Source organism: Heteronotia binoei, chromosome 2 (genome assembly GCF_032191835.1).
Source record: "Heteronotia binoei isolate CCM8104 ecotype False Entrance Well chromosome 2, APGP_CSIRO_Hbin_v1, whole genome shotgun sequence".
Taxonomy (NCBI): Eukaryota; Metazoa; Chordata; class Lepidosauria; order Squamata; family Gekkonidae; genus Heteronotia; species Heteronotia binoei.
This window is the reverse complement of record NC_083224.1, coordinates 68,586,786-68,613,434: the sequence shown is the minus strand read 5'-3', so window position 1 is coordinate 68,613,434 and position 26,649 is coordinate 68,586,786. Positions and strand designations below refer to the sequence as shown.

At 42.9% G+C, this 26,649-nt stretch overlaps 1 protein-coding gene across 1 annotated transcript in view; it reads left to right on the top strand.

Annotated features, from left to right (window-relative positions):
* The window catches only part of C2H6orf132 (chromosome 2 C6orf132 homolog), a 61,115-nt gene that overhangs the window by 760 nt on the left and 33,706 nt on the right, over positions 1–26,649 (top strand). Inside the window, exon 2 of the mRNA XM_060231237.1 lies at positions 14,523–14,638. Within this exon, the coding sequence (XP_060087220.1) occupies positions 14,523–14,638 (116 nt within the window). The remainder of the gene's footprint in view (positions 1–14,522; positions 14,639–26,649) is intronic.

The window sequence follows — 26,649 nt, the reverse complement described above, 5'->3', positions numbered from 1 at the left end:
GTGGAAGTACACTAGGAGTTTGTGATCAGTTCTTTACAAACAAAGCAAGGACAGAAGACCAGTAGGAGTCCAACCTAAGCAAGGGAATAAGCGGGGGTGGTTGCAGAGACCATAGCATAAAATGGGTAACAGATCCATGAGAGCATAGTACAGAAACCTCTCTGATTTCAGCCATAAGGAAGCCATAAGAAGGATATTTAGGGGGTACTTCTGGTGCTGGAGGCTGTAGACTGGATCTTTTTATGATTGATTCCTGACTGGTAATTCAAAATTGTGCTATAAAAGCCCAAAGGTTGAGATGGAGAGTGGGTGGGTTGCTAGGTCAAAATGCTGGGCCATTACGGTATGTCATCTAAGAGAATGGGGATTGTTCTGACAAGTTTAGGGTGTAGGCTATAAGACACAGCTGCCGTTTGACTTCTGCTTACTTCAACATAGGTTTGTGTGGGAATCCCACGCAACTGCTATGGGAACAAACAGGAATTTTGCTGTAGAGCTCTTGATAGACAGAACCCTTAGAGTTAAAACTTAGTTACATAACTTGTATCCTTGTGTAAGTAGAAGATAGGCAGTGACACTGACTCTGTCTCAGAATTTAGGACAGTGAAATTTTGGATGAAAGGGAAACCTAAGTATTGAGAGAAGGTGGGGAAATCACAAAGATTAAATGAAATGTGAAGCTATGCCCTTTGGCTTGCTTCTAATTCAGAAGAATGAGTCAGTTCTTTGCTATGGAAAAATGTTCCTCATTTCTTAATTGCCAACTTTATACCCCATGTATTTGTTGATACCAGAGCTCTTTTGGGCACTAAAGTCAGAAGGAGGCCTTGTAGCTTGAAATGATCAGCCCCATGTCATTCCCAATTTGGGGGCTCTTTGAGTAAAAGATAATGGCTATGCTACTGTAGACCAAGGATTTCAGGGTGCATTTGAACCCCCCGCCCCTCCAAGTTTCAGTCTGCATTCTGTACTCCTCTTCTTGTTTCCTATTCATACTTACTTTCTTTTCTCAGGACTGTGGGCCTTTTTTTGGAGGGGGTCGCATAATAAATATGACAACAATATATAAAAACCGTAAATAGTGTTGAATAGAAGGCAAGACTTACTATGAAGTACTGTGAGGTGCAGATTTTCACTTTGGGCAGTTGATTTCAGAAAGGGCATAATTTTTCTGACTCCTGTCTCCCTACTTTTTTTTTAAAAAAAACGAATTCCTGAGTAGAGCAGGGATTTTCACCTCACATGCAAAAATGTCTAAGAATAGCACTGTGCTGAACATGTACGCACATTAGTGTTTACAACACTCCGGTCTCAGATTCAGCAGGAGCTCACAGGAGTGCAGCTCCTGAACCTTTCTGAGGGTTCCCTCTCCTTCTCCTCACCTACCTTGTCCATTTAATAGTAGCTGCAGCTGCATAACAATCCCTGGATTAGGAGAGTCGGCAGCCAGCCAGCCACCAGTGGCTTTGCTACACCCCCAGCAGCCTTCATTAATCCCTGGAGAAACCTGCACTACCCTTTCTCCACTTATGTGATTTTGGGTGGCGGGGGGCTTGCTGGCCTTTTGATGGGGGGAGGGGTGGCCCAGGAGAGTCCCAGGCGAGCGATGCCTGCTTGGGCTGGCTGGTCTTGCTCGCCCAGGGCTCTTCTTTCTTGCATTGGGTTGCTTTTGGCTGGGGGGGGGGGGGCAGCATACGCTAATGAGTTATGCTAATAAGCTCTGCCACCTATTTTTCTACAAAATGACCCCTGACAACACTGGTGTGCAAAAAATGGAGAGGCTCTGTCTCTGTAGAATTCAGAAGTAGTTGAGTCTGTGCTTTGTGAAGTCCTCCCTCTGTGAAAAAATTCTATAACATGGTGGGGAGATAGAAAGGTAAAGACTTGGTGTTGTTTTCATCTATAAGGAAATAAAGCTTCAGTAGTGGGGGGTGGGGGTGAGGAACATTGGGAGAGGTTATAAGCGCAGAAACATTTACATCCAAATCAAAGGTTGGAACTGTGACAGACGAATTGTAATGAAAAGTCTGTTGTAGGGGGGTCTTGCTAGTAAAATCTTAATAAGATGTTTCTTTAGCTTGCTTGATTTAAACAGCCTGAACAACTTTACAGTGCCCTCCACCTCCCGCAAGAATGTTCTTTTGGAAAATTGTCTTATGGTCTGTTTACATATACAGTCATGTTATTTTTTTTCATGGAGTCCCTCCCATGCATAACACTGCAAGTAGAAATGAGCTGCCCATAGTCACTTCAACAAACATAGCTTTCACTGGCCAGCAGTCATTGTTGAGACTGCAATGGCTGCAGAAAAGGCTGCTGCAATTGTGGAAATAGCTCCTATTACTAGCCACCTAGTTTGTATGGAGAAAAGATCCCATATGTGTACTGCCATACAGATATTCCCAGATCCATGTATTTTAGAGGGCTAGTCATTCTGCTGCTATACTCTGACAAGGGATAATTTTGCTGTCCCTTGTTTCCTTGTAGTCTCATTACTTGCTTCTTGTATCTTTCTGTTGTTTGAATTACATTGCATCCTCTTTAGAGGAGATTAAAAGGTAAAGGTAAGTCCCCTGTGCAAGCACCAGTTGTTTCCGACTCTAGGGTGACGTCGCATCACAACATTTTTGCAGCAGACTTTTTACGGGGTGGTTTGCCATTGCCTTCCCCAGTTAGAGTAGATTACTTCACCCCTTTTGTACCTTCACATGATATAACATGATCCTCATCTGTGACTGTGACCCTAGGCACTGCTGCAGAGAAGCTAAACAGAATTATTCCAAGTCTGCTCTTGTTTGCCTTTCTATTGAGAAATTCAGGGTTCTTCTTGGCAAAAATGTGTGAGATCCTTGACTGGCTCACCCACTTTTCTTAAAAAGCAGCCATTAGATACAAGTAATTTGGTGGGTTAACTCTTCCCTTTTGCACTGTTTTCCCAAGAGAAACTGGCACTCCTCTGCAGCTTTAAAAATTGAAAAAGAAAAGAGACAGATAGCCTGCCACTTCTGCTGTCCAAAGATATGGTTAGAAGATGCCTGATCCCCAACCTTGTAGATGTTAAGCATGTCTGCATCTGCTTAGTGTTTGGGCCTGAAATGCCCTGAGAATCCTGTGTGCAGTGCCTTGATTTCCATGAGGCAAGAACAGCTAGATATTAGTGTAATAAATAAACATTTTAGATGTATTGCGGAAGTTATCCCAGGCTGAACAAGTCCCTCTCCTTGAATGTCTGCAGCATACTTTCTATCATGCTGCATGTGCTAGAAGAGACTGAATGTATAAGCTAGTCTCCACCTTAGTTTTGCATCAGATGAATTGCAAAGTAAACACAGGTTACCCAACCTGAAATGGGTGTCGGCTTGTGGGTGTCACTGACTCAGAGATTCTTGAATCACGTCCCTGGTGCCTCCCTTCCCTCTTCCCCTCCCTTAAAGCTATGGATGCAGTTAGTACAAGGAGATACCTCTCATGGGCAAGGCAATTAATGACACAATATTGCTAGAAAAATTGCCCCCCAACAAATAATTCAGTTGGATTAATTTTATATCAAGCACCAGGTTCTAATGAAACTGGGAGATACCCCTAATACAACTATAGTTAGGGCATTGGGATGTGCCAGTGAGTGTCTTCTATGGATTCCTCATCAGACACAGTTTTTTGTGTCCTTACTTTTCAATTATGTATTCTTTATTGTTTTAATTATTATTGTTGTTGATTAATTAAATGGTATTCCTCTCTGGAATTTTCTTTTAAAGGCTCTGTTTTTCACTTTTAGTCTTGGCAGCACACTGAAGAAAACCCATTTTGAGTTTTTCTCTGCTATCATGATGACTATAAAAACCAGGTGTCTGAAGAAGTGTGCTTGCATACAAAAACTTATACCCAGAATTAAAGTTTGTTGGTCTTAAAGGTGCCACTGGACTCAAATTTTGTATGACTGTTCTGTTCAGGAAGTTAGACTTTTTTTAAAAAAAAATCAGAAATACTAGAGGGGTATTAAGAAATTGCTCTTGACTAGCAAGATCTAGCAAGAATACCACCCCTCCCCCCAGGTTCAGACAATTTAAACATAAGCAGTGTTCCCTAGATAACACACTGGCTGATTTTTAAGAGAGCCACATGTAGCCACGGATCATTTTGTAGAAAAATAGGTGGTGGAGCTCGTTAGCATATGCCCCCCATTAGCCAAAAGCAACCTGATGCAAGAAAAGAGAGCCCCGGGTGAGCAAGGCCTGCTTGGGCTGGCCAGAGATCCAGCCAGCCCAAGAAGGCCTCGCTCACCTGGGGTTCTCCTTGGCTGCCCCCCTCCACAGTCAAAAGGCCTAGAAGCCATCCGCCACCCAAAATCACATAAGAAATGGGGAAAGGGTGGCGTGGGCTTCTCCAGGGGTTAATGAGGGCTGCTGGGGATGTGGCAAAGCTCCTGGTGGCTGGCTGGCTGACTGCCTGCTCTCCTAATCCAGGAATTGTTATGCAGCTACACCATTACTCAATGGACAAGGTAGGTGGGGAGGAGGTCGGGGCCACTATTTAGGAGCTGCACTCCTGTGAGCTTCTGCTGAATTCAAGGCCTGCCTGTTACTCATCTATCTCTAGAGATCCCCCTCCCCATAACAAGGCCTTCAAAGTTCTCTGGTTCTCTGGCTATCACTGGCTATCCATCAGGCAGGGGTTGCCTTTCTGTTGTAATAATAGTGATGCTAGAATAATTAAAAGGTATTGCCATTTTGTAAGAAAGCTGCTTTGGTTACCTCTGATATTTTCCATTTAAGGCACAAACATTCAACCCTGAGCACAGGGCACTTCCAAAGTTATTAAGGTCATAACTGGGAGTTCTCAAATTATGAAGCATAATTTCCTGAGTTAGCTAAGGCAGCGGTCCTCCTTGGCTCTTTCCAAGAGATTCTATTGGAACTAAAAGGAGGAGCTGTATAAGTTACGTTTGCTGGGGTGTTGATCGAGGGCCACTAAACTTTATTAGACCTTTCTCATTTTTAAAAACAAATTGTGGCACTTTTGGGTGCATTTTAGAGCACTCTGTGAAATCTCATTTATAAAATTATTATAATAAGATATTAGATAAGAATAAATATTACCTATCATATTTATCAATCTACATTTATGTAAGGTTGTATTTTTCTATTTCAGTAAGACTTAGTTTGTCAAGCCTTGTTAACTGAGTGTGTGTGCCATCAAGTCATTCCAGCTGATGGTGACCCTATGAATTAATTACTTTCAAAATGTCCTATTGCTAATAACCATGCTCAAGTTTTGCAAACTGAGTCCCATTACTTCCTTGACAGAGTAGATCCATCTCATGTCAGACCTTCCTCTTTACCCGCTGCCTTCAACTTTTCCTAGCATATTGTCTTTCTAGTGACTCTTGTCTTCTCATTATGTAACCAAAGTATGATTGCCTCAGTTTGGTCATTTTAGCTTCTTGTGAGAGTTCAAGCTTGATTTGAACTAGAACCCACTATTTTTTTGGCAGTCTCGGATATCTGTAGAACTCTCCTTGAACACCACTTTTTAAATAAATCTACTTTTTTCACTGTCCAACTTTCATACCCATACCAAATCCAAATACCTTTATTGGCATAAACATGCCCATACAAGGTAATGGGGAATGCCAGTAATGCATCCTTACACTTAAGGATTTTTTCTAGTTCCTTTGTAGCTGCCCTTCCCATTTTCAATGTCCTCCTAATTTCTTGGTTGCAGCCTCTCTTTCAGTTGGACCAAGGAATAGAAAAATTTGAGTTTCTTCATAATCAGCCTTAAAATTGTGTAAGTCCTCAGGAGTCATTATTTTTATCTTCTTGGTGTTCTGTTGTAATCCTGTTTTGACACTTTCTGCTTTAACCTTCATCAGTAGTCATTTCAAGTCTTCTCTGTTTTCTGCCAATAATGTGGCATCATGGTCATGTGTCTATCCCAGCTTGTTAATGCTTAAACTTATATGCCCTGAATAAGACGAATTGAATGGGCTCAGTACACTGCAAAATTCTCTGGCACAGGAGGCCTTCATAACATCCCAGCTTTCCTTTGTTCTCTTTAGTGGATTTAATCTCATGTTTGTAATGATTCTATATACTTGAGCCCAATCCTGTGCTGTCCCTATAAGATTCTTTATAGGAATTCTGATAGGAGAGACCTGTTGGAAGAATTCAAAGAAATTCTGAAATTACATTACTGAAGCTAAGGATGAGATAAACACTTGCTTTTCTTCAGTCCATGAACTCCTGTTCTTGAATAAGAAAGGTAAGAAAGCTTCGTAAGGACAATCAACATTCTCAGCAGTGTAGAGTTTGCCCAAGTATAATTAAATCGAGAACGGCAGCTGTCTCTCAAGATGCCATTTACAGCTGACTCAACACACCAACTCAGACATGCCCATATGGATGTCAGTATAGATATCATCCCCTTCAGTTCACCAGAGGGCCCTAACTCAGCCTCCCAACTGTTCACATTCCAGACCAGCTGCCTAGCATCAGTCCAGCTCATGATGAGAGATTTATGTAAACATGGAATTTACATGCAAAAGTTCTTTTTTTTTAAGCATAGGGGCACTCTTAAATACAATTACCTGCTAACTTTAGATTTTAAACAAATCTCACCTTTCAGTTTCATGGGTGATTCACATTTATTTGTCTTCATTATTGTCCTGAATGAACAGAGGCTTACTCTTTACACAAGATCACTGAATCTTCTGCATGGAAACTACATCATGCTATTGCAAGATGAAATGCACTTTCTTAAAAATAATTATGTAAGATTTACATTAAGGCATTTTTTCAACAAAGCAACTTGCTATTGAGAAAACAATGCTGTTCATGTACTTTTAGATACCAAATATCGGGCTACATCAGGGTTTCTCAAACGCCTGGTCTCCAGGCAGGGGGAGCATTGGCAGGCGAGGTGAGAGCATGTTGGTGGATATTGCAGCTGCATGGCTTTCCCATGGCACCATATTCTTGCCTGTAGCAAGCAGTTGCAACATAGGAAAGGCAGTCAAGCCATCTGAATAGAATCTGTGTGGGCAGAACACACTGCAGGATGGGTGGAGAAGAGGAGTGACTTGCACGGAACCTAAAAAGGGAGTGTAACAAAGTTTGGAGGCCTGTACTCTTGACGGGCTATGCTTTGTATGTGATTTAAAACTAGCCAGGATAGGCACATGGTGTGATCTATATACACTGTGGTGTGGGATCAATGAAGTTAGTTTGGCCAGATTCACATGTACCATTCCCAGCACATTTCTAGTTTTTGGTACATGACTGTAAAAAACAGAATTGCACCTTTAAATGGATTGTGTTGGGTTTCTGAACTGGTGGATGGCTGTGGCGATTGATTGATCCATATTGACATTTCTGTTTCCAGTGTGATTGAGAGCATATGTAGCAGCCTTATAACAGGTTAGAACATTTGTTCCTCTGGCTCAGTATTTCTGTTGAGGCAGCAGCTTTCCAGAGTCTCAGACAAAGAAAGACCTTTCCCAACATCTGTTACAGGAGATTTGTCATGTGGACGTACTAGCAACCAAACCTGGAACCTTGTGCATGCAAATCTTTACCACAGAGCCATGGCCCCATGCAAATTACAGTATGTGCTGGCCGAGGTCTCCACAGGACTTGAACCAGTTTCCTTTGCATTAGAGACAATGAAGGAACTTCCTCTGAACCACCTACATTTGCTGCTAGACTTGAATGTAGATTATGCAGGTTGAATAGCAAGACTCATTGTATGGCTTTGGGCATCTCACTTTTTATTCTGCCTCAGTTGGTTCTTTTAATAAATGAATGGCCAATAATATACATCCTTCTTTAGTAATTATCATGGGAAATGCATGCAATGGATTCCCATGCAGTCTCATTCCACCAAGAAAATTCTACTTCCACACTCCAATATCACTCTCCCTAGAGCACCTTTAGAACTCAAACAGCCATTTTTTATGTAATAATGAAGTCAGCTGCAACACCCCAGTTGAGGAAGGGTTGTGGGCAGCTTAGTGGTAAAGCTCATCCTTTGATTACAGGAGGTTCCTTTTTGGTTACTCTAACTTAAAAGTTCTGAGTAGCAGATGTGAGGAAAGAACTACTCAAATCTCTGCAGAGCTGTTGCTGGTTACCACAAACATCACTGAGCTAAAACACCAATGGCCTGCCTTAATATAAGAACAATTCATAGGTGTTCACATGAATGGTATAATATCATTCAGAGCTATTTTGAGGATATATAAATTTGATAGTCATCCAAATTACATTTTGTCACCTTCTTGAAAACTTTCCAAAATGGGTGGAGAATATAGCAAATTATATTTTTGGGACATGTTGAGACCCTCAGACAACCACCAGTTTCTTTCATGGTGGCTTGAGTTGACCATCTTCTCTTATGTAGGGGAACTTTTTGAGGGTGTGTTTGGAATAGTGATTCAGATATTTGTGAAAGCAGTTATACCCTCCCATATCAAGGTTAACCTGATTAACTGCTGCTTTATTTAGCTTAATTTTGCCATTAGACAGGGAAACTAGGCAGAAGAGTCACAGATTGGAATCTGGGTGTCAGCGACAGCTCTCAGCACCATAGCCCAGGCAACCAAGTGTTTTACAATTTCAGCTATAAGCTTGGCAGAAAGACAAAAATACACGGAATTGAGTATCTCCTTAAGAACCAAATTAGATGAGACACTGAAAATTTGTGATCAGCTCTCCCATCTCTTTAAATTTCTTCTCTCCCCTTTTTGCCCAAAACTGCTATTTGACCTGCTGGGAAGACTTAGAGGCATGGATTTTTAGAATATGACTCATCCTTTTTCCTTGCAGTGGTGAAGATTATGCACTGCATTTTCAGTATCCACTGAAGTTAAAAAATGATTGGCGGCTACATTTTTGGGAGCTTCTGATACAATATATTCATTTTTTTAAAAAATCAAAACCTATTTAAGTAATTTTTTCACTTTCTCTAACCTTGAACTAGTTGTGAAAAGGAATTGATTGAAATGGGTGTGGGCCTTTTCTTGTGGGAATGTATCTTGTTTTATTGCTGATAGTGCATTTTCTGTGTCTGTGCTTTCTTCCTCTGTGCTTTGCTTTAATGTTTGCTTTGCAGCCCTTCAAGCAGAGGCGGGGCTTGCAGACTTCAAGTGTCTCTGCTGATCATACCTGTTAATTCATGCTGCTCACCTGAGAACCTTATTAAAGTAAATTATGGGCTGCGTTCACTTCTAGAAAGGACAGCTCAGAGAGGTGGGGCCCTGTGGCAAGAACATAGGACTGGAAGCTAGGAAGTCCTAGACTACTGTGACCAGTTTTGTCACCAAATCTATCATCATGCTTTCTCCATGTCATTTTAACAGTGCTAATAATTATATTTAACACAGGCTGGAAAGATTGCCTGTATCTCCAGACTGGGCCAGCATTTCAAATAGTTGCTCTTCTCAACAGGGTAGACTCCAGAGGATGGCAAGGTCAACAAGGGTCCAACAGCAGTGCCATTTTCCTGTTGCAGAAAGCACTCTGAGCAGTCAGGGGATGTGGGAAAAACCATGGTTTCTACCTCCTCCTAGGATGCCAGGAAACGTGAAGCTGGCACCCAATGTAAAATACTCCTTTATTCTATTTTTATGCTGGTTGTTTTAGTGATCTTGTAAATGTATGTATTAAAATGTATTTATTTTGCAAAAGTTTTAAGATTGCCTCTGAGCAAATTATATCCAATCAAATTTACATGGTAAACAATAAGCAACATAAGAGTTTATAGAAATATAATCCCCTGAACTAGCTGCTGACATTTTGATTAAACACTCCCACTAATATCCAGTGAATCACAGCAAAAATGAAAAACATTCAAACTATCCAGTCAGGTCAGAAGAAGAAAGACAGGGACTGTGGCTCAGTGGTAGAGCATTTGTTTGAATGACATGTAGAAGGTCCCAGGTTCAATCCCAGGTATCTCCAGTTAAGGATCAGGAAGTAAGTAATGTGAAATATGTCCACTTGAAGCCCTCAAAAACCTCTGCTAGTCTAAGTAGACAAAACTGACCTTTATGGACTAACGGTCTTATTCAGTATAAAGCAACTTCTTGTGACATCAATTAAAGACTACCTAAGGGAATGAAGATTTGCCAAACAACAGTTCTGTCCATGGTGTTTTGGATACAAAATCAGGAAGCTGGTGACATAGCCAGTGTGGTATAGTGGTTAAGAGTGTTGAACCATGATTTGCAAAATCCAAGTTCAAATCCACATTCATGCCAGTCACAATCTCTCAGCCTAACCGACCTCACATGTAAGGTTGCCAGGTCTGGGTTGATAAATACCTGGAGATTTTTGGGTGGAGCCTGAGGAGGATGGGTTTGGGGAGGCGAGAGGACTTCAATGGGATATAATGCCATAGAGTCCACCTTCCAAAGCAGCCATTTTCTCCAGCTGAACTCATCTCTGTTGCCTTAAGATCAGTTGTAATGCTGGGTGGTCTCTGGCACCACTCTAATGTCAGGGCTGTTGTGTGGATAACATGGAAGAGAGGAGAAGTATGTGAGCTGCTTTGGATCCCCACTGGAGAGAATGGTGGACTATATAAATGAAGTAAATAAATAAATAGGTGACTCCAGGAAGCTAAAAGCCTTCCAGGAAAGGAAAAAAAGAAACCATGGTTAGATTTTGCATTATACTTGCACCAGCCCTACTACATCCCCAGTTTGATAATCTCCTTACTGAATAGAAATCTGAAGGAGCAGAGCAGCTGTTGTATATTTAAAGGGTCACTGGATGAACTCCATCACTTACATTAAGGACCACAAGGACATTGTAAATGGAACAATTACAGTAAGTGTTTCTGAGATGATGGGGCAATGTGGAAGCAGAAATTGAATAGCCATCCCGCTTCTTAAACATATACTGCTACAAGGGAAGTGCATGGGGATGCTGTTGTGTTGCTTGTTACTGTCCAAGATAACAGGAACTATCACATAGATTTTCTGTAAACAGCTTCTTCTGCTTACATGAGTTTTGACTGAAACTTATCTAGAAGGTATTTTAAAAAAGGTAAAGGTAGTCCTCTGTGCAAGCACCATCCGTTTTCAACTCTGGGGTGACGTTGCTTTCACAACATTTTCATGGCAGACTTTTTACGGGGTGGTTTGCCATTGCCTTGCCCAGTCATCTACACTTTCCCCCCAGCAATCTGGGTCCTCATTTTACCGACCTTGGAAGGATGGAAGGCTGAGTCAACCTGGAGCCGGCTACCTGAACCAGCTTCCACTGGGATTAAACTCAGGTTGTGAGCAGAGGGCTCTGACTGCAGTAATGCAGTTTTACCACTCTGTGCCACGGGGCTCTTAGAAGGTATTTACCATTGCTGAAAAACACTGGAAACCACTCCACCATTCTTCTTGTTCCTAGAAGAATGAAAATAACTAGATGCTATTGTAACCCCACACCACAATAACAGGCTTAGGTTAGATACTGGAAAGCTGGGGGAAACATCTACTTGTCTGTGAAGCTCATTTGATGGTTTTATATAAGTCTCTCCTGGTGCCATTAGCTTGACCTCACAAGGATGTTTCAGCATGTTTAATATGCTTTACATGTTAAAATGTTTTGTAGTAGGTCATTGTTGTTATAACTGAGAAATAGAGCAAGAGGGTGAATTTTATTGGAGAAGGGTTTGATCTTGATTCTGTTGCATATGGCCTACATGAAAAACACCATGTAAGGAAAAAAGTAGCAAACCATGGATAGATAATTCAGTTTGACAATTAAGGACATACTTACTGCACTATATCTTGAGAAGCTGTGAGTGGCTATGGCACTCCATTTGTTTGTGTGTATACACACATTCATAGTGAAATGTCAGGATGATGATTTACACACAGTGTTGCTTCCTGCTGGTCTATTCCCATGCTTGCCATGTTTGAATAGTGTTGCCCAACCAGTAGGCAGGGAAAGATAGTTTGCCACAAGTAGCATATTTGGAGGCAGCATTAGAGTGCCACTTATTGGCCTGGATCCAACCACATTAAGAAATTTCAAGTGTCCTTAGGTCTTCTTAAGAAGGGCCAGTTTCAGAGTGGCCTGCAGTAGAAAAGTTAGATTTAAGCCCAGTAAAGGTAGTCCCCTGTGCAAGCATCAGCCGTTGCTGTCTCTGGGGTGACGTGGCATCACAACATTTTCATGGCAGACTTTTTTTTACGGGGTGGTTTGCCATTGCCTTCTCCAGTCATCTACACTTTCCCCCAGCCAGCTCATTTTACTGACCTTGGAAGACTGAGTCAACCTTGAGCCGGCTACCTGAACCCAGCTTCCGCTGGGATCAAACTCAGGTCGTGAGCAGAGCTTAGGACTGCAGTACTGCAGCTTTACTACTCTGCGCCATGGGGCTCAAGCCCAGTAGCACCTTAGAGAACAACAAGGTTTTCAGAGTTTAGCCTTTCAAGAGTCAAAGTTCCTTTTGTCAGACACAAATAAGAATGGAGATCTAAGTCTTTTGATCACAATCAGAAGATGGGAAGGGTGTTGTAAAGAAGGAGCAGTGATTTTTGCTAATTTCACTCTACCCTTACAGATCCCTGTCATGTTGTTCCTGATCTGCCCAGAACAAAATGTCATGGGGCTAAGATGGCAAAACTTGCCATCCCTTCCTTAAGAAAACATATGAGCATTTAAGTTTCCTTAAGTACATGATTGGATCTGGGTTATTGTCAGTTCCTTAGTTTATTGATCTATTTTTGCTGCTATGTAGGTGCCCTTTGGATTTTCTGCTTCAAGTGCCAAAATATCTTGAAGGGAACAACAGTAGCTTTCTGGCACTTAGTGGGAACCCTCCCCCTCCCCCATGCATTTTCAGTGCATGGCAAATTGCAGCTAAGCATCATTTCCTTCCCCCCCCCCCCCCCATCCCTCTGTGCCTTGCTTAGACAGGAATGAAGCTGCCAAGTAATGAAAAATGAGTAGTTTCAGCTAAGCCTCACCCTGTGCCTCCCAGAGCAGACTCTATTGACTCAAGCTGAATGGGGAAAGGCTCTTGAGCTGGCTTGTCCTTTGCTCTGTTTGGGGATGCTTGCAAAGGCACCTGATAAAAGGAGCAGTGGGTGCTGGCAGCCAAGCTGTAAAAGCAGCGATACTCTTGAGCAACACTGAAGGTTCATTGTCCCCAAGATTGGTTTAGATGGTAAGACAAACCTGAGAGCCTGGGCACTGAAAGCAGACTCCCAGCCAAGAGGGGTGTGTGCTGCTGGAAGAACTGGGGCAGAAATGAAAGATGGTAGCTTTGGATTCCTAGGGGATTGTGTGATGCAGTTAGTGATAGGCCATTGCTCGCTCTCTTACATCCTATTGCTTTGCCTGTCAGATCCTGACTGTGAGCCAAAGGCCACAGTCTGAACACCACTGGCAAAGACTGATCTAGCAGTAGAATCAGTTTTATATAGGGGAATGATAAGAGTAGAACGGGAGAGTCAAACTTTCTCACCAAACTTGAAGGAGCTTGCTTGAGTGCTTGCTGCTAGTGACTCATCAACATTTTGAAAACATAGGATGTTTTCAGCTGTACTGGCAGGCTTGCTTCTTATTTTGCTTTTTGTTCATGAGGGTAAAGATGGCACAGTAAGTAAAGCATTGCAGCTCAGCTGGAGATACAGGACTTGGAATCTCTGTTCACCTACAGAGCCCAGCTTACTGGGTGGCCCTGGCCAAAGGGATTGTTTTGAGAGTAAACTAGTTTAATTCCAAGCTTCCTGGTTGATGCTTGAGAGTGGATACAACATGCACAGAAAGCACAGCATTTATGAATGGACAAAATTGTACGCACGCTCATGTCAAAATTGCAGCTTTTAGAAAAATACAGAAAAGTGTTCTGGGGAAAGTCACAATTTATGTCTGTATATGTCATTTGTAGACAACTTTGACTCTTGCATTATATTAGGTGTAGCACCTAAAGTATCTTATGTGTAAAGTGTAAACATGGCAAACATACGTATCAATAACATACCCTTGTCATGGAGCTATGATGGTAAAGTCCCTGTTGCATACACCTGGTAGCAAACCTGTACATAATGTGTCCTGGAGTTCTGTCCAAAACATACCACATGAAGTACGCCTCCATTCTATGAAGAGACCCTCAATTCTATGGAATTTTATAGATTTCAGGTGTGGCTGAAACTAGTGTCCACTTATATACCTGTCTTTTGAATGCCTGATACATGCAGAATGTTTACTTCAGGCACTTGATTATTTGGACAATCATAACATTCAATTTAAACAGCATGACCAGTTTACAAAAGCCACATAAAAGTGGAGTTGAAAGGCAGCTGTACAGAAGTTATTTGGTTAACTTGCAGCTCTCCAAAGCTTTTAAACTATCAAGTGAACTACAAATGCACCAACATTTTCCATACAGCTATTCTCTTGATTTCTATTTCATTTATCCCTCTCCTCCCATCAAAATATGTAAAGGAAGACATCTTGAAGACATGTTTGCATTCTGTTACTGTTTATTGTTTACTTATTTGTCCTTTGGTTTAGGTGATGTGGATGGCATATTCTATGGGGATAATCGCTTTGGGACAGTAACAGATTCTGGAACAGCAACACTTAAGCCACGACCAAGAGTCCGACCTCTGCTGACTTTCTTACCCCTTGTGAGTATTTCCCATATGATTTGGGTTTGGCCTGGATTGAGTTTGCATGATGTGTCTGAAATGGTGTTGATATTATTTCTGTAAAATGAACTATGAAGTGAGATAACTGATAATGTTTTTGAACTGCCTTTGGCTAGGAACAATATTAAAGATTCTTCCCTTCACAGAGCTCCTAGATCCTAAAGTACTGTCATGGGATTGCCAACTCCATGTTGGGAAATTCTGTTTATTTGGGAGGTGGAGCCTAGGGTTGGGGTTTGGGGAAGGGAGGGACCTCATTAGGGTTGCCAGGTCTGACTCAAGAAATATCTGGGGAGTTTGAGGGTGGAGCCAGGAGACTTTGGGGCGGAGCCAGGAGTAAGGTTGTGACAAGCATGATTGAACTCTGAAGGCAGTTCTGGCCATCACGTTTAAAGGGACCAAGCTCCTTTTATATGCCTTTGTCTCACTGGAAATAATGGAGGATGGGGGCACCTTGGTTTTGGGCTCATAGAATTGGGCCCCCCCGGTTCAAACTTTTTAAAACTTGGGGTGTTTTTTTGAGGACAGGCACTAGATGCTTTGCTGAATATTTTTGTGCTTCTACCTCAAAAAAACAGCCCCCTCCAGAGCCCCACAGATCGATTCTCCATTATACCCTATGGAGACCAGTCTCCATAGGGTATAGTGGGGTACCCATTGGACATTCAAAATCCTCCCCCCCCCCCGCTTTCTGATAACTCTGAAGCAGAGTTATCCCCTGGCCTCCAAACCAGGGGATTCCCTGCCCCCAACTGGGGATTGGCAACCCTAGACCTCAGCAAGGTATAAGGCCATAGAGTCCACCCTCCAAAACAGGCATTTTCTCCAAGGGAACTGATCTCTGTAGTCTAGAGTTCAGTTGTAATTCTGAGAGATCTGCAGGTCCCACCTAAAGTTTACAATCCCATTGGTACAGCAGAACTGCTTCCACAGCAAAAGAGAAAAAATGTTTTGTCGGAAGGGAGAAAGATTTCTGCCAATTGTCTCTTCCTGCTCTAGACTTGTATTTTGTTCCCTGCACTGTTTAGGGATATCAATTACAGGTTGGGAAATTCCTGGAGATTTTGTTGTGGAGCCTAAGGTGCATGGAGTTTGGGGATGGGAGAGGCCTCAACAAAGTACAATTCCATAGATTCCACCCTCCAAAACAGCCACTTTCTCCAAGAGAACTGATCTCTGTTGCCTGGAAATCAGTTGTAATCCCACAATGTCACCAGGCCCCATATGGAAGTTAGCAACCCTGGCACTGTTCCTTCAGGTCACTGACCTGCAGGAGCACAATTTTGGAAGGCACAGAATGCTGCAGTGGGAGGGGGAAGGTCAGGTAGGCTGCCTCTATCGAGCATGACTTGGCTTAAAGTCTAAGCCACTGCTTTCAATATCTTTTTTCCAAGTCAGAGCTGTATCTTTATGTCCTTTGTGCAGCATGGAAGTATGAATGTAGGAGAAAGTTGCATGCAGAGCACAGGAAATGAATCCAGCAAACTACCATGTGTGGAGAAATGGCTGTGATGTGAGTGATGTCAGAACTTTCCCTGCAGTTTTGCAAAAAGAAAAAAAAGTAGTACAAAGTGAAACAAACTTGAGGAACAATTTTCCAAAGGATAATTCTCACAGTTTATTAAGTGAGACAGTGTAGGCGAAGCATGGGGAATATCTTCAGCACAAATTACTCTGAAACTTCATTAACAGGATGGGATCTTTCCTGCAAATGCAACGGAAACTAATCTAGGTCACGGTGTTCATAAATCTGTGGAGGTGATCACTACTGGTTGTGTCATAGCCTTGTAATCTTGCCTCAGCACTGCCTCAGATTAATCAAATGAATGACTCACAGAAGGGGCAGAAAGAAAAGGAAAAGCAGGAGGCGCACAGGCATGTATGTTCGTGTGCTGGAATAGTAAGATAGAAGACTATAGCTGAATCCAGACATCACAAGCAGACCTTGGTTTGCGCATTATGAGAATGAGCCAGACTTGTTCTTGGGCTCTTGTGAGTCCCTCCTCCACTTCCAAACAGGGTTGCCAACAGCCTGGAGAAAATGTTTTGCCCCTTTAAAACTTAATGTGTGGAAGTGGGTTGAGGTGTTTCATGGTCCAGAGGTGAATCACATTGCCTGGTAAATAGCATCCCATTAAGCCTATGTTAAAGGGGCAGGATGTCAGCACCCCTACTTGCATACAGATCCCACATGCATTTGTGATGTCTGAATTCAGCCACAATCTTGTCCAGGTTTGAAGGAATTTAGAAATACACCAAACTGCAGTTTGTCAAAGTGTACCAATCCATAGGTCACAATAAATTATCATTTCATTCATACTCAGAAATCTTCAATCTGGGCCTGACAAAAGAGGAAGAAGGAAGGGAGGCAACATGTGAGCCACAGAAGTAACCTGGCTGGTTCTTGTTTCTATGACCAGCTAGGGATTCTGCTGCCCCAGGCAGAACCTCACAGAGCCGCCCCCCCTCTGATTGCTCAGAGCTGAGAAAGAATGCTCGGCACGCCCCCTACCCAGCCTTCCCTGGCTTTGGCGGGAGCTGGGCAGGGGCCACATCGTTCTTTCTTGGCTCTGAGCGATCAGAGCAAAGAAAGAACACTTGGCCCACCCCCCGCCCAACCCTCCCCAGCTTTAGAGGGAGCTGGGCAGGGGCTGCGTCGTTCTTTCTCGGCTCCGAGTGATCGGAGCTGAGAAAGAATGACACGGAGTATCAGGGTCAGCATGAGTGGGGACGGGGAGGGGGTGCCTTAGGCAGTCACCTACCTTGCCGATTCCCACTCGCTGACCTTGTCTATGACATTTTATGCTGGTTTGTTCATGACATCTGCTATTTTAATATCAGTGATATCATTCTAGGGCTAGATGTACAGGAGGATACCTAAGGGATAAGTGTAATGTTTTCAACAGAATCTGCTGTTTCCATGTGGGGAATGGGGGAATCCTACAGATATACCACAATTAAGGCTACATGTATACTGTGACCCTGTACAAATGCAGGAACAAAAAGTCGAATCTGATATGAATTCAGCATACTGTCTTTTTCCATAAGCAAATGAATTAGTAGACATTATGTTATTTATAAAAGCATAACATTCTAATTCCCTTAGTGTAGAGTTCTGTTTGTTAGACTGCAGACTAAACACATACTTGAGTGCTTTCACACATGCTGAACGCTGCACTTTCAATTGGCTTTCAATGCACTTTAGCAGTCATTTGTAAATGGGTTTTGCCCTTTTATGGAGCCTCATGGCACAGAGTGGTAAGCTGCAATAATGTAGTCCAAGCTCTGCTCACGACCTGAGTTCGATCCCAGTGAAAGCTGGGTTCAGGTAGCCGGCTCAAGGTTGACTCAGCCTTCCAAGGTCAGTAAAAGGAGTACCAGCTTGCTGGGGGTAAAGTGTAGATGACTGGGAAAGGCAATGGCAAACCACCCTGTAAAACATCTGCCAAGAAAACATCATGATGTGACATCACCCTATGGGTCGGTAACAGCTCGGTCCTAACCCTAACCTTTACTACTACTACTACTCCTTCTCCCTTTTATAAGTAGTTTGTGACACTGCCCTATTTCATTTGCTTCCTGGCCCTTAGAAGCTCAGTCATGGTTTGCTGTTTGCACAATCAACTCCTTTTTACTAAGTACAAATGATAGATCAGCTGCACCTGAAAAACCCACACGCTGGAGCCAGTATGATTAAATTCAGAAGGATATATTTAAGTTCAATTAAGAACTGCTTTATGGAGCTAATACAGTAGGTAACTTGGTTATTACAAGAGGCCAATATAACACTCTTTCCTAACAAAATCTGACATTTTGGCGACACTGACAAAGACATCCTCTGTTGCTGTACATATCTGGTGCTGGTCATTATACCTTGAATTCATAACCCTAGATATGGTTGCTGAGTACTGTTTTGTGGACCCACAGTCAGAGGCAGAGATAAAATGTGGACTTGCAGAGGCTCCTAACCTACTGCTTCTGCAGTCTTTTCTCCCATCCTGCTGGCTGTAGCAAGGAGCATGGGGTGCAAAGGGTCTGTTGAAGAAGCACCACTTCTACATTCTCCCTTGTCAATCCTAAATTCTGAGAGGCAGAATGTCATTTAGCACTTGTAAGTCCCGGCACCTAGATGAAAGAAGAGCACACTTATCATGAAAGGCTGTGCAGCTTGACTGCATTTTGCAGTTACAGACTTGGACTGATATATGTTGGTAGATTAGACAAGTTTCCAGGCTCCCAAAGGTGTCTTGACTCCCCAACATGACTTCACATAAGCAGTTTGAATTTTTTTTTGTTCTTCATAGTACTCCAGTCTGCATAGAAAGTCATTTATACAAAGAGGTATGCAGCATCTATTCTTAGTGCTGGTATAATTATATGATACACTTGTCTGTTGCATCAGGTATGTGCTTCTTTGTGTGGTGGGAATGCTATTTCTCTGAGTCTGTTTTCTGGTTACAGGAGGGAAGGCAGCCTCTTGGAAGTTAAGCAGGGTTGGTACTTGGATGGGAGACCATCAGGGAAGGCTATGCAGAGGAAGGCACTGGCAAACCACCACTGCTTCTCGCCTGCCATGAAAGTCCCTTGCTGAGGTCACCATAGGTTAGTTGTGACTTGGCAGCACTTTATATACACATATTACCTGGTCATCAAGGATTAATGGTAGTCTGCCAATTGATATATGCAAGAGCAAAATTCAGTAATCCCCAACATGGTGCCCAGGAGCACCTTGGTGCCTGCCCAGGTGATTCCTGCCATCTGCTTGCTTCTCAGATCTCAAAAATAAAATCCAAAAAGTATTGCATGGAACAGAAGAAACACAGGCAAGCTTGGGTCATTCCCTATCAGCTGGCTAACCAGGAAAGTAGGCAAGTATTAAGCATGCAGATGCATCACTGTTGGGACCATATCTCTGAGCTTGGAAATTTCTGCATGTGTCTGGTTTCTTTGGAAACCAAACTAAATACCATCTCAGTCTTTCTTGAAGCAAAGAGCCAATCCTGGCTTTTTTTCTTTTTCCTCTGCAGTGCAGGACATGTTTCAGAAGAGCAAAGGAATCATTACCTTTTTCATTTGTAGAGAGAACCCATTTGAAAGAACCAGCTTCGGTCATAGGAAGACTCGTGGCTTGGAAACTCCCAGCGTGTTGTGGAATATCACAATATTTTGTAATGGGTCCTGTCCCCATGGCAGCTGTTTTGTAATGGTGCTGTGGAATATGTTTCTTTAAGCAGATTGTATATAAGTTAGGAGGAGGGAGTGGGAGTGATTGCAACTGTGAGGTGTGTTTTATACTTGTGTATAAAGACCACTTTGAAGACTAATGCTGAGATATCAATTAAGATATAACAGATGCCCACTGGTGTTTCTCAGAATTCCAAAGTATCTACAGGCTGAGCAAAGACTATCCTGATATCTGGTTCAAAAGTTAGTTAATCACAGAATGCTTGCTGGCCATACTTGTCTCCATGTGCTAGAATGATCACACACCATATTACTTCATCTATAGTACTTTCCATTGGCATCAGTTCACACGTTCAGCTGCAAGTTAACTAGCGGTAGATAGTCAAGTAACTTACATACATAAATGTAAACCTATGGGCCTGTGAACCAAGCATAACCAGCACATGTAAATCATGATGATCAGATGCAGGTCATACTTGTCTCCAGACCGCTGCCTCCTGTGCAGATTATTTCCTATGTATCCTTGGCAGATCTCTCCACTTATACCAGAAAATCATGCAGGCCAGACAAATGACTTTATCAGAAAGGAGACAGTTGGGCTATATTGATATCTGATGGGGAACATAATTTAGAGGGGGAGGATGGAATGGCTGAAGTATCATTAAGAAAACAATTCAGAGTCAATGGGGCCATAAAAGTACTCTTGAGGGTGTGCAGAATGAAATTAAAAGAAAGAATAGTGCTTATTTTTCAGGATGAAATACATGCATATATAGGGTTGCCAAGTCCAATTCAAGAAATATCTGGGGACTTCGGGGGTGGAGCCAGGAGACTCTGGGGATAGAGTCAGGAGCAAGGATGTGACAAGCCTAATTGAACTCCAAGAGGAGTTCTGGCCATCACATTTAAAGGGACCGAATACCTTCCCTCTGTTGGAAATAATGAATAAGGGCACTTTCTTTGGGGGCTCATAGAATTGGACCCCCTGGTCCAATATTTTTGAAACTTGGAAAGTATTTTGAGGAAAGGCACTGAATGGTATGCTGCAAATATGGTGTCTCTACCTCAAAAAATACCCCCCTCCCCGAGCCCCAGATATCCACAGATCAATTCTCCATTGTACCCTATGGGAATTAGTCTCTATAGCAGGGGTGTCAAACATGCAGCTTGGGGGCTGAATCAGGCCCCCGGAGTGCTTCTATCAGGCCCCCGAGCAACTGGCTGTCATTTGCTTCCTTCTCCCTCTCTCTTGCTTCCTACTGCATCACAGCTTGCATTGCCAGGCTTGCTCAATCACACAAGAACTACAGAGCAAAACCTCTATTTTCTCCATTGGATGAGGCTCCTTCCTTGGGGAGGAAGGGGAGGAGGGATAGCTTGCTTTGCTAGGCTCTCTCAATCGCACAGCAGAGCTACTGAGCCAAACCTCTCTTCATTCTTTGGCTTAGGCTTCTCCCCCTCCTCATCCCCTGGGGAAGGAAGGGAAAGAGCCAGAGTTTCCTTTGCCCAGTTCCCTGGATCCTTTGCCCAGTTTAGGGTTGCCAAGTCCAATTCAAGAAATATCCGGGGACTTTGGGGGTGAAGCCAGGAGACATTGGGGTTGGAGCCAGGTACAAGGGTGTGATAAGCATAATTGAACTCCAAGGGAGTTCTGGCCATCACATTTAAAGGGACAGCACACCTTTTAAAATGTCTTCCTTCCTTAGAAAATAATGAAGGATAGGGGCACCTTCTTTTGGGGCTCATAGAGTTGGACCCCCTGGTCCAATCATTTTGAAACTTGGGGGGTACTTTGGGGAGAGTTCTGGCCATCACATTTAAAGGGACAGCACATCTTTTAAAATGTCTTCCTTCCTTAGGAAATAATGAAGGATGGGGCACCTTCTTTTGGGGCTCATAGAGTTGGACCCCCTGGTCCAATCATTTTGAAACTTGGGGGATACTTTGGGGAGAGGCACTAGATATTATACTGAAAATTTGGTGCCTCTACCTCAAAAAACAGCTCCCCCAGAGCCCCTGAAACCTCCAGAACAATTCCTCATTATACCCTATGAGAATCAATCTCCACATAGGGAATAATGACATGCCCAGCAGACGTTTCCCTCCCCCCCCCACACACCCTGTTTCTGGCGACTCTGAAGCGAGGGATTGGCCTCTCTACTCATGAGTTGCTGCCACCTTCTTCAAAGTAACACAGACACACCATCCCAAGAGGAAGCCTTTCAGTCGGAGACTGAAGCCTCCAGAGCTGGAAAGGCACATGGTCCTCTAGGGGCGGGGCTTCCCCCTGCCGCCCAGCTGAGTGGGGGCGGGAAGGAGCCTGGGAAAGCGGAAGAACCCCTGCTGGGACCTGGGGATTGGCAAGCCTAGCCCACTTCCCTGAAGCTACAAAAAAAGAACCTTTAAGATCAATGTGTGCTAATCCTTTAATTGTGTTTGTGTCCTTTATAAAGTTTATGTCTTTGCTACCTATTCTTAAATGGGTATACACATGGCCCAGTCATGTCAGATTTGGCCCTCATAACAAATGCGTTTGATGCCCCTGCTCTATAGGGAATAACTGAGTACCCAGTAGACATTTCCCACCCCCTGCTTTTTGATGACCCTGAAGCGGGGGGTGGGCCCTCCAAACTGGGGGATCCCCTGCCCCCACCTGGAGATTTACAAAAAACAAAATACATGGCTGTGATATAAGTAGGCTACCAAACTTTTAAATAATTTTTAAATACATTTACATGCTTTTTAAATATAAAACTTCTTCGGACTTAATGTATTTGACACAAAAGTTCACATTGACAACCATAAAATGCATTTGAATCCTTACAAACAGAGCCCATAGTGATACAGCATACACATAACTAGTTAATAATATAATAGACGCGTTTCGTGTTCCCACTTCATCAGTATTACGATTTCTTCCACTTGTGCTGTATATTACAAGGGAGTAAGCCAGTTCCTTTTACTAGAAGCATAGCAAAGCCTTCCACTCCATTGCTGCCACAATACTCTTCATACAAATTGGATACAAGCACTAAGGCTTCATGAAGGAACCACCTTGAAAACATAAATAACAAAACTAATTCAGATTGTTTATGATGATGTATTGATGTAATATGATGTATTTCAAGGACCCAGGGGTGAGACCAAAACTTTATATCCGAACAATTTAGCTATTACAGGGAACAAAAATCTTAAAAACTTAACCCATTGTTGTAATATATTTTTTTCTTTCTATATGGAGCAAGCCACTTATATATCTGGTTCCAAAGCTTCACTTCTGCATATGGCATAATGCTCTCCAATTTTAAGCTATGCAGCAACGAGACCAAGTATGTATAAGGAGTAAGCTATTTTTCATTTAAAGCAGGACCAAAGTCTTTCTTAATTGCTGGCTAAAAAGCTCTAAAAATACTGCCTACTGTGGTCCTTTTCAAGAGAATGTTCCCCATAATTGCATACAGCTGGCTGTGCAGTCACATGGTCCCAAAGTGCACAAACCTTAATCAGGGTTGCCAACTTAACAACTACTTACCTCAGAGGCAACTACTGGCAACAGGCTTCTGCCACCCCACACAGATGGCCTCCCAGCACACACAGCCTCTGAAGGCCACAGAAATAGCCAAGGAGCTGCTGCCACCATAATGCGACTAGGCAGCAAGGCCTGGCCCTTCTGGGAGTGTTTCCTCAGAGACATGGCTGCTACTGTTCCTATCACTCCCTCTCTCCCTCCTCCCCTCAGCGTTGCCCCTAGCTAGAGGCAACCAACTTCTGTTAGTAACGGGACAGGCCTCAGGTGAATAGAATGGGATACAGTTCACCCTCCAAAGCAGTTCTGTTCTCCAGGAGAGAGATCTGTTGTCTGGAGTTCAGTTGTGATCCCAGGAGATCTTCAGGCTCCACCTGGAGGGCTACTCTAGGCCTGGTAGCACCCTCTGGGTGACTTGATGCCACCTGGCTGGCATGACTTAATTAGGCCTGGCTGCTTGCTCCTGTTCAGCAGCAGACCCACTGTGACAGCCAGTTTGACTTAGCAGTTAGAGCCTCTTTCTAGAGCCCATTGTATTTTCCTTCACAACAGGCCTTATTCCTAGTGATACCATAAAGACTAACAAAAATGTTATTTCACCTCTATCATTTCATGGACTAGAAACCACTTCTTTAGATGCAGTATACTAGGTCTTCTTTATCTTATTTCCATCCCAAGGTTGAACAAGGTCTTCAGATTTCTTATTCTTCACTATCTTAGCAAAACATATAAAGACAATAATAAAAGTAATATTTTATTATTCATATTTGCTTATGTTTTTATTATTTTATTGTATTGGTTTTTTACTTTTTCATCCTTTTTTTGGTGGAGGTGGTGGGAATCTTGGCATACAAGGCCTAGGTAGTTTGTTCCTGAAGCTGATGCATTCCTCTAAGCTGAAGAACTGCAAGTCTTTGCTATGGACATGACATAGCAAGTGTACAAGCTTCCTTTCTTTGCTCTTTGTGTCTCAGTACAAGCCAGTGCCATATAGTTGTGTGTAATTGATACAAAACTTCCCAGTGTGAGCCGAGCATGTTTCCAGCATTACTACCTGGCTGATTTTAAACTGGCCCAACAGGCTTTTTTTTTGTTTTAGACTTAGTCCCAATGATAAATCAATAGGGAATTTTTATTTGTCAGTATTTGAATAAGTTATAACAAATGAGCCTAGAGCAGGCCCCCCGCCCCCGCCAACCCAGACAGTAATTTTCTCTGTCATGCTGCTCTCCTGTAATCACATTTTTATCCAGACTTTCTTCCAAGGCATCCAGGCCAACATTCTTGGTCCTCTCCCCTCCATGTCATTTCACAACGAAATGGTCGAGTAAGCAGAAAGAGTAAGTGGCCCAAAGTCACCTTAAGAATTTCATGGTACAGCAAGGATTTGAACTCAGGATGCTATTGAATTCCTCGTTGCTGCTGCTTTGATGTGAAAATTCCCATTTATTTATTTATTTGTATTATCCAGGGCTTTTTTTGAGCAGGAATGCACAGGAAAACAGTTCTGTCTGGTTTGGTATCAGGGTGTGTGGCCTAATATGCAAATGTGTTCCTGCTGGACTTTTTCTACAAAAAAAGCCCTGTGCAAAACAATGATAATGTTAGGGGGTGTGATCTAATTTGCACATGAGTTCCTGCTGGTTTTTTTCTACAAAAAAGCCCTGGCATTATCTGTAGGTTGCTTTTCTCACAGGGACTCAATGCAGATTATTCATAATGAGTCAGTAAAATCAATAAAATGGGGCATTCAGTAACCAATGCATTAAGATTTTAGAAGTCTGGAACCACTTGAAAGAACTGAAGTATAGCATATGTATTTGCATGACACATTAAGTGGTACAGAAATTACATAAATAGGATCCTCCTTACAAAAAACTATACACAGCAGTATAGACCAAAGTCCCTAAACATTTATCCAAGCAAGTCTGTAAAATCATTTTGTACAGAGCAGCCCTATTACCTGCTAGGCTTCCCAATCCCCAGGTCCCAGCGGGGGATCCCCTGGTTTTACAGGCTTCCCCCCTCCCTCAGCCAGCTGGCCGGCGGGGGAAGCTCCACCCCCACAGCCATTATGCACCTCCAGGAACGAGTCCCATAGGGAATGATGGGAAATTGATCTGCGGGTGTCAGGGGCTCTGGGGGGGCTGTTTTTTGAGGTAGATGTGCCAAATTTTCTGTATAGCATCTAGTGCCTCTCCCCAAAATACCTCCCAAGTTTTAAAATGATTGGACCAGGGGGTCCAATTTTATGAGCCCCAAAAGAAGGTGCCCCTATCCTTCATTATTTTCTATGAAAGGAAGGCATTCTAAAAGGTGTGCTGTCCCTTTAAATGTGATAGCCAGAACTCCCTTAGAGTTCAATTATGCTTGTCACGCCCTTGCTCCTGGCTCTGCTCCCAATGTCTCCTGGCTCCACCCCCAAAGTCCCCAGATATTTCTTGAATTGGACTTGGCAACCCTATTACCTGCACAGAAAAGCACTATTCAATAGTTAAGTTTTGTGTAGTTTGCTGAGAGCCTCAAGTGTGGGAGCTTTCCTGATAGGGTTTCCAGCCTCCAGGTGGGGCCTGGAGATCTGCCACTTTTACAACTGATCTCCAGCTGGCAAAGATCAGCTTCCCTGGAAAAAATGGCTGCTTTGAAGGATGGACTCTATGGCATTGTACCATACTGAGGCCCCTCCCCAAACCCCACCCTCTCCTGGATCCACCCCCAAAGCCTCCAGGTATTTTCCAACACAGACTTGGCAACACTGTTTCCTGACCTTCTCAAGCAAACTGTTCTACAGCCACAACAGAGAAAGCAGGTGTATGGACAGTTGTTGATTTCGCCCATTTGTAAGATGGCACTTGCAGAAGCCCATGCTGACTTGAGCAAAGTCAAGGCTGAGTGTAGGGAGATAGGTGGTCCCATAAATAAGAGGGGCCAAGGTTGTGAAGGGTTTTGTATGTTAACCGAACCTGAGAGTCTTTCTTTATATGCCACATTCTCTTTCTTTGTGCTGCATTTCCCTGAAATACATGCCCTTTGTGCAATAACTGTGTATATGGAATTAAAAATGGCACATTATTACACAAGAAGAACAAATGAATCAGGAATACTAGCACAGCAAATTTACAGAACTAAAATGCATGACTACAACACACCAAAACAAAGGGAAAAGGAAACAAGCATATTTGTATATCCCAAATTTGAACTGTGATGTCCCCGCTCAAAGTCCAATCCTCCAATTATTATGCCCCACTGTCTAATGGTAGAAGATAGTCTCTTAGCTTCC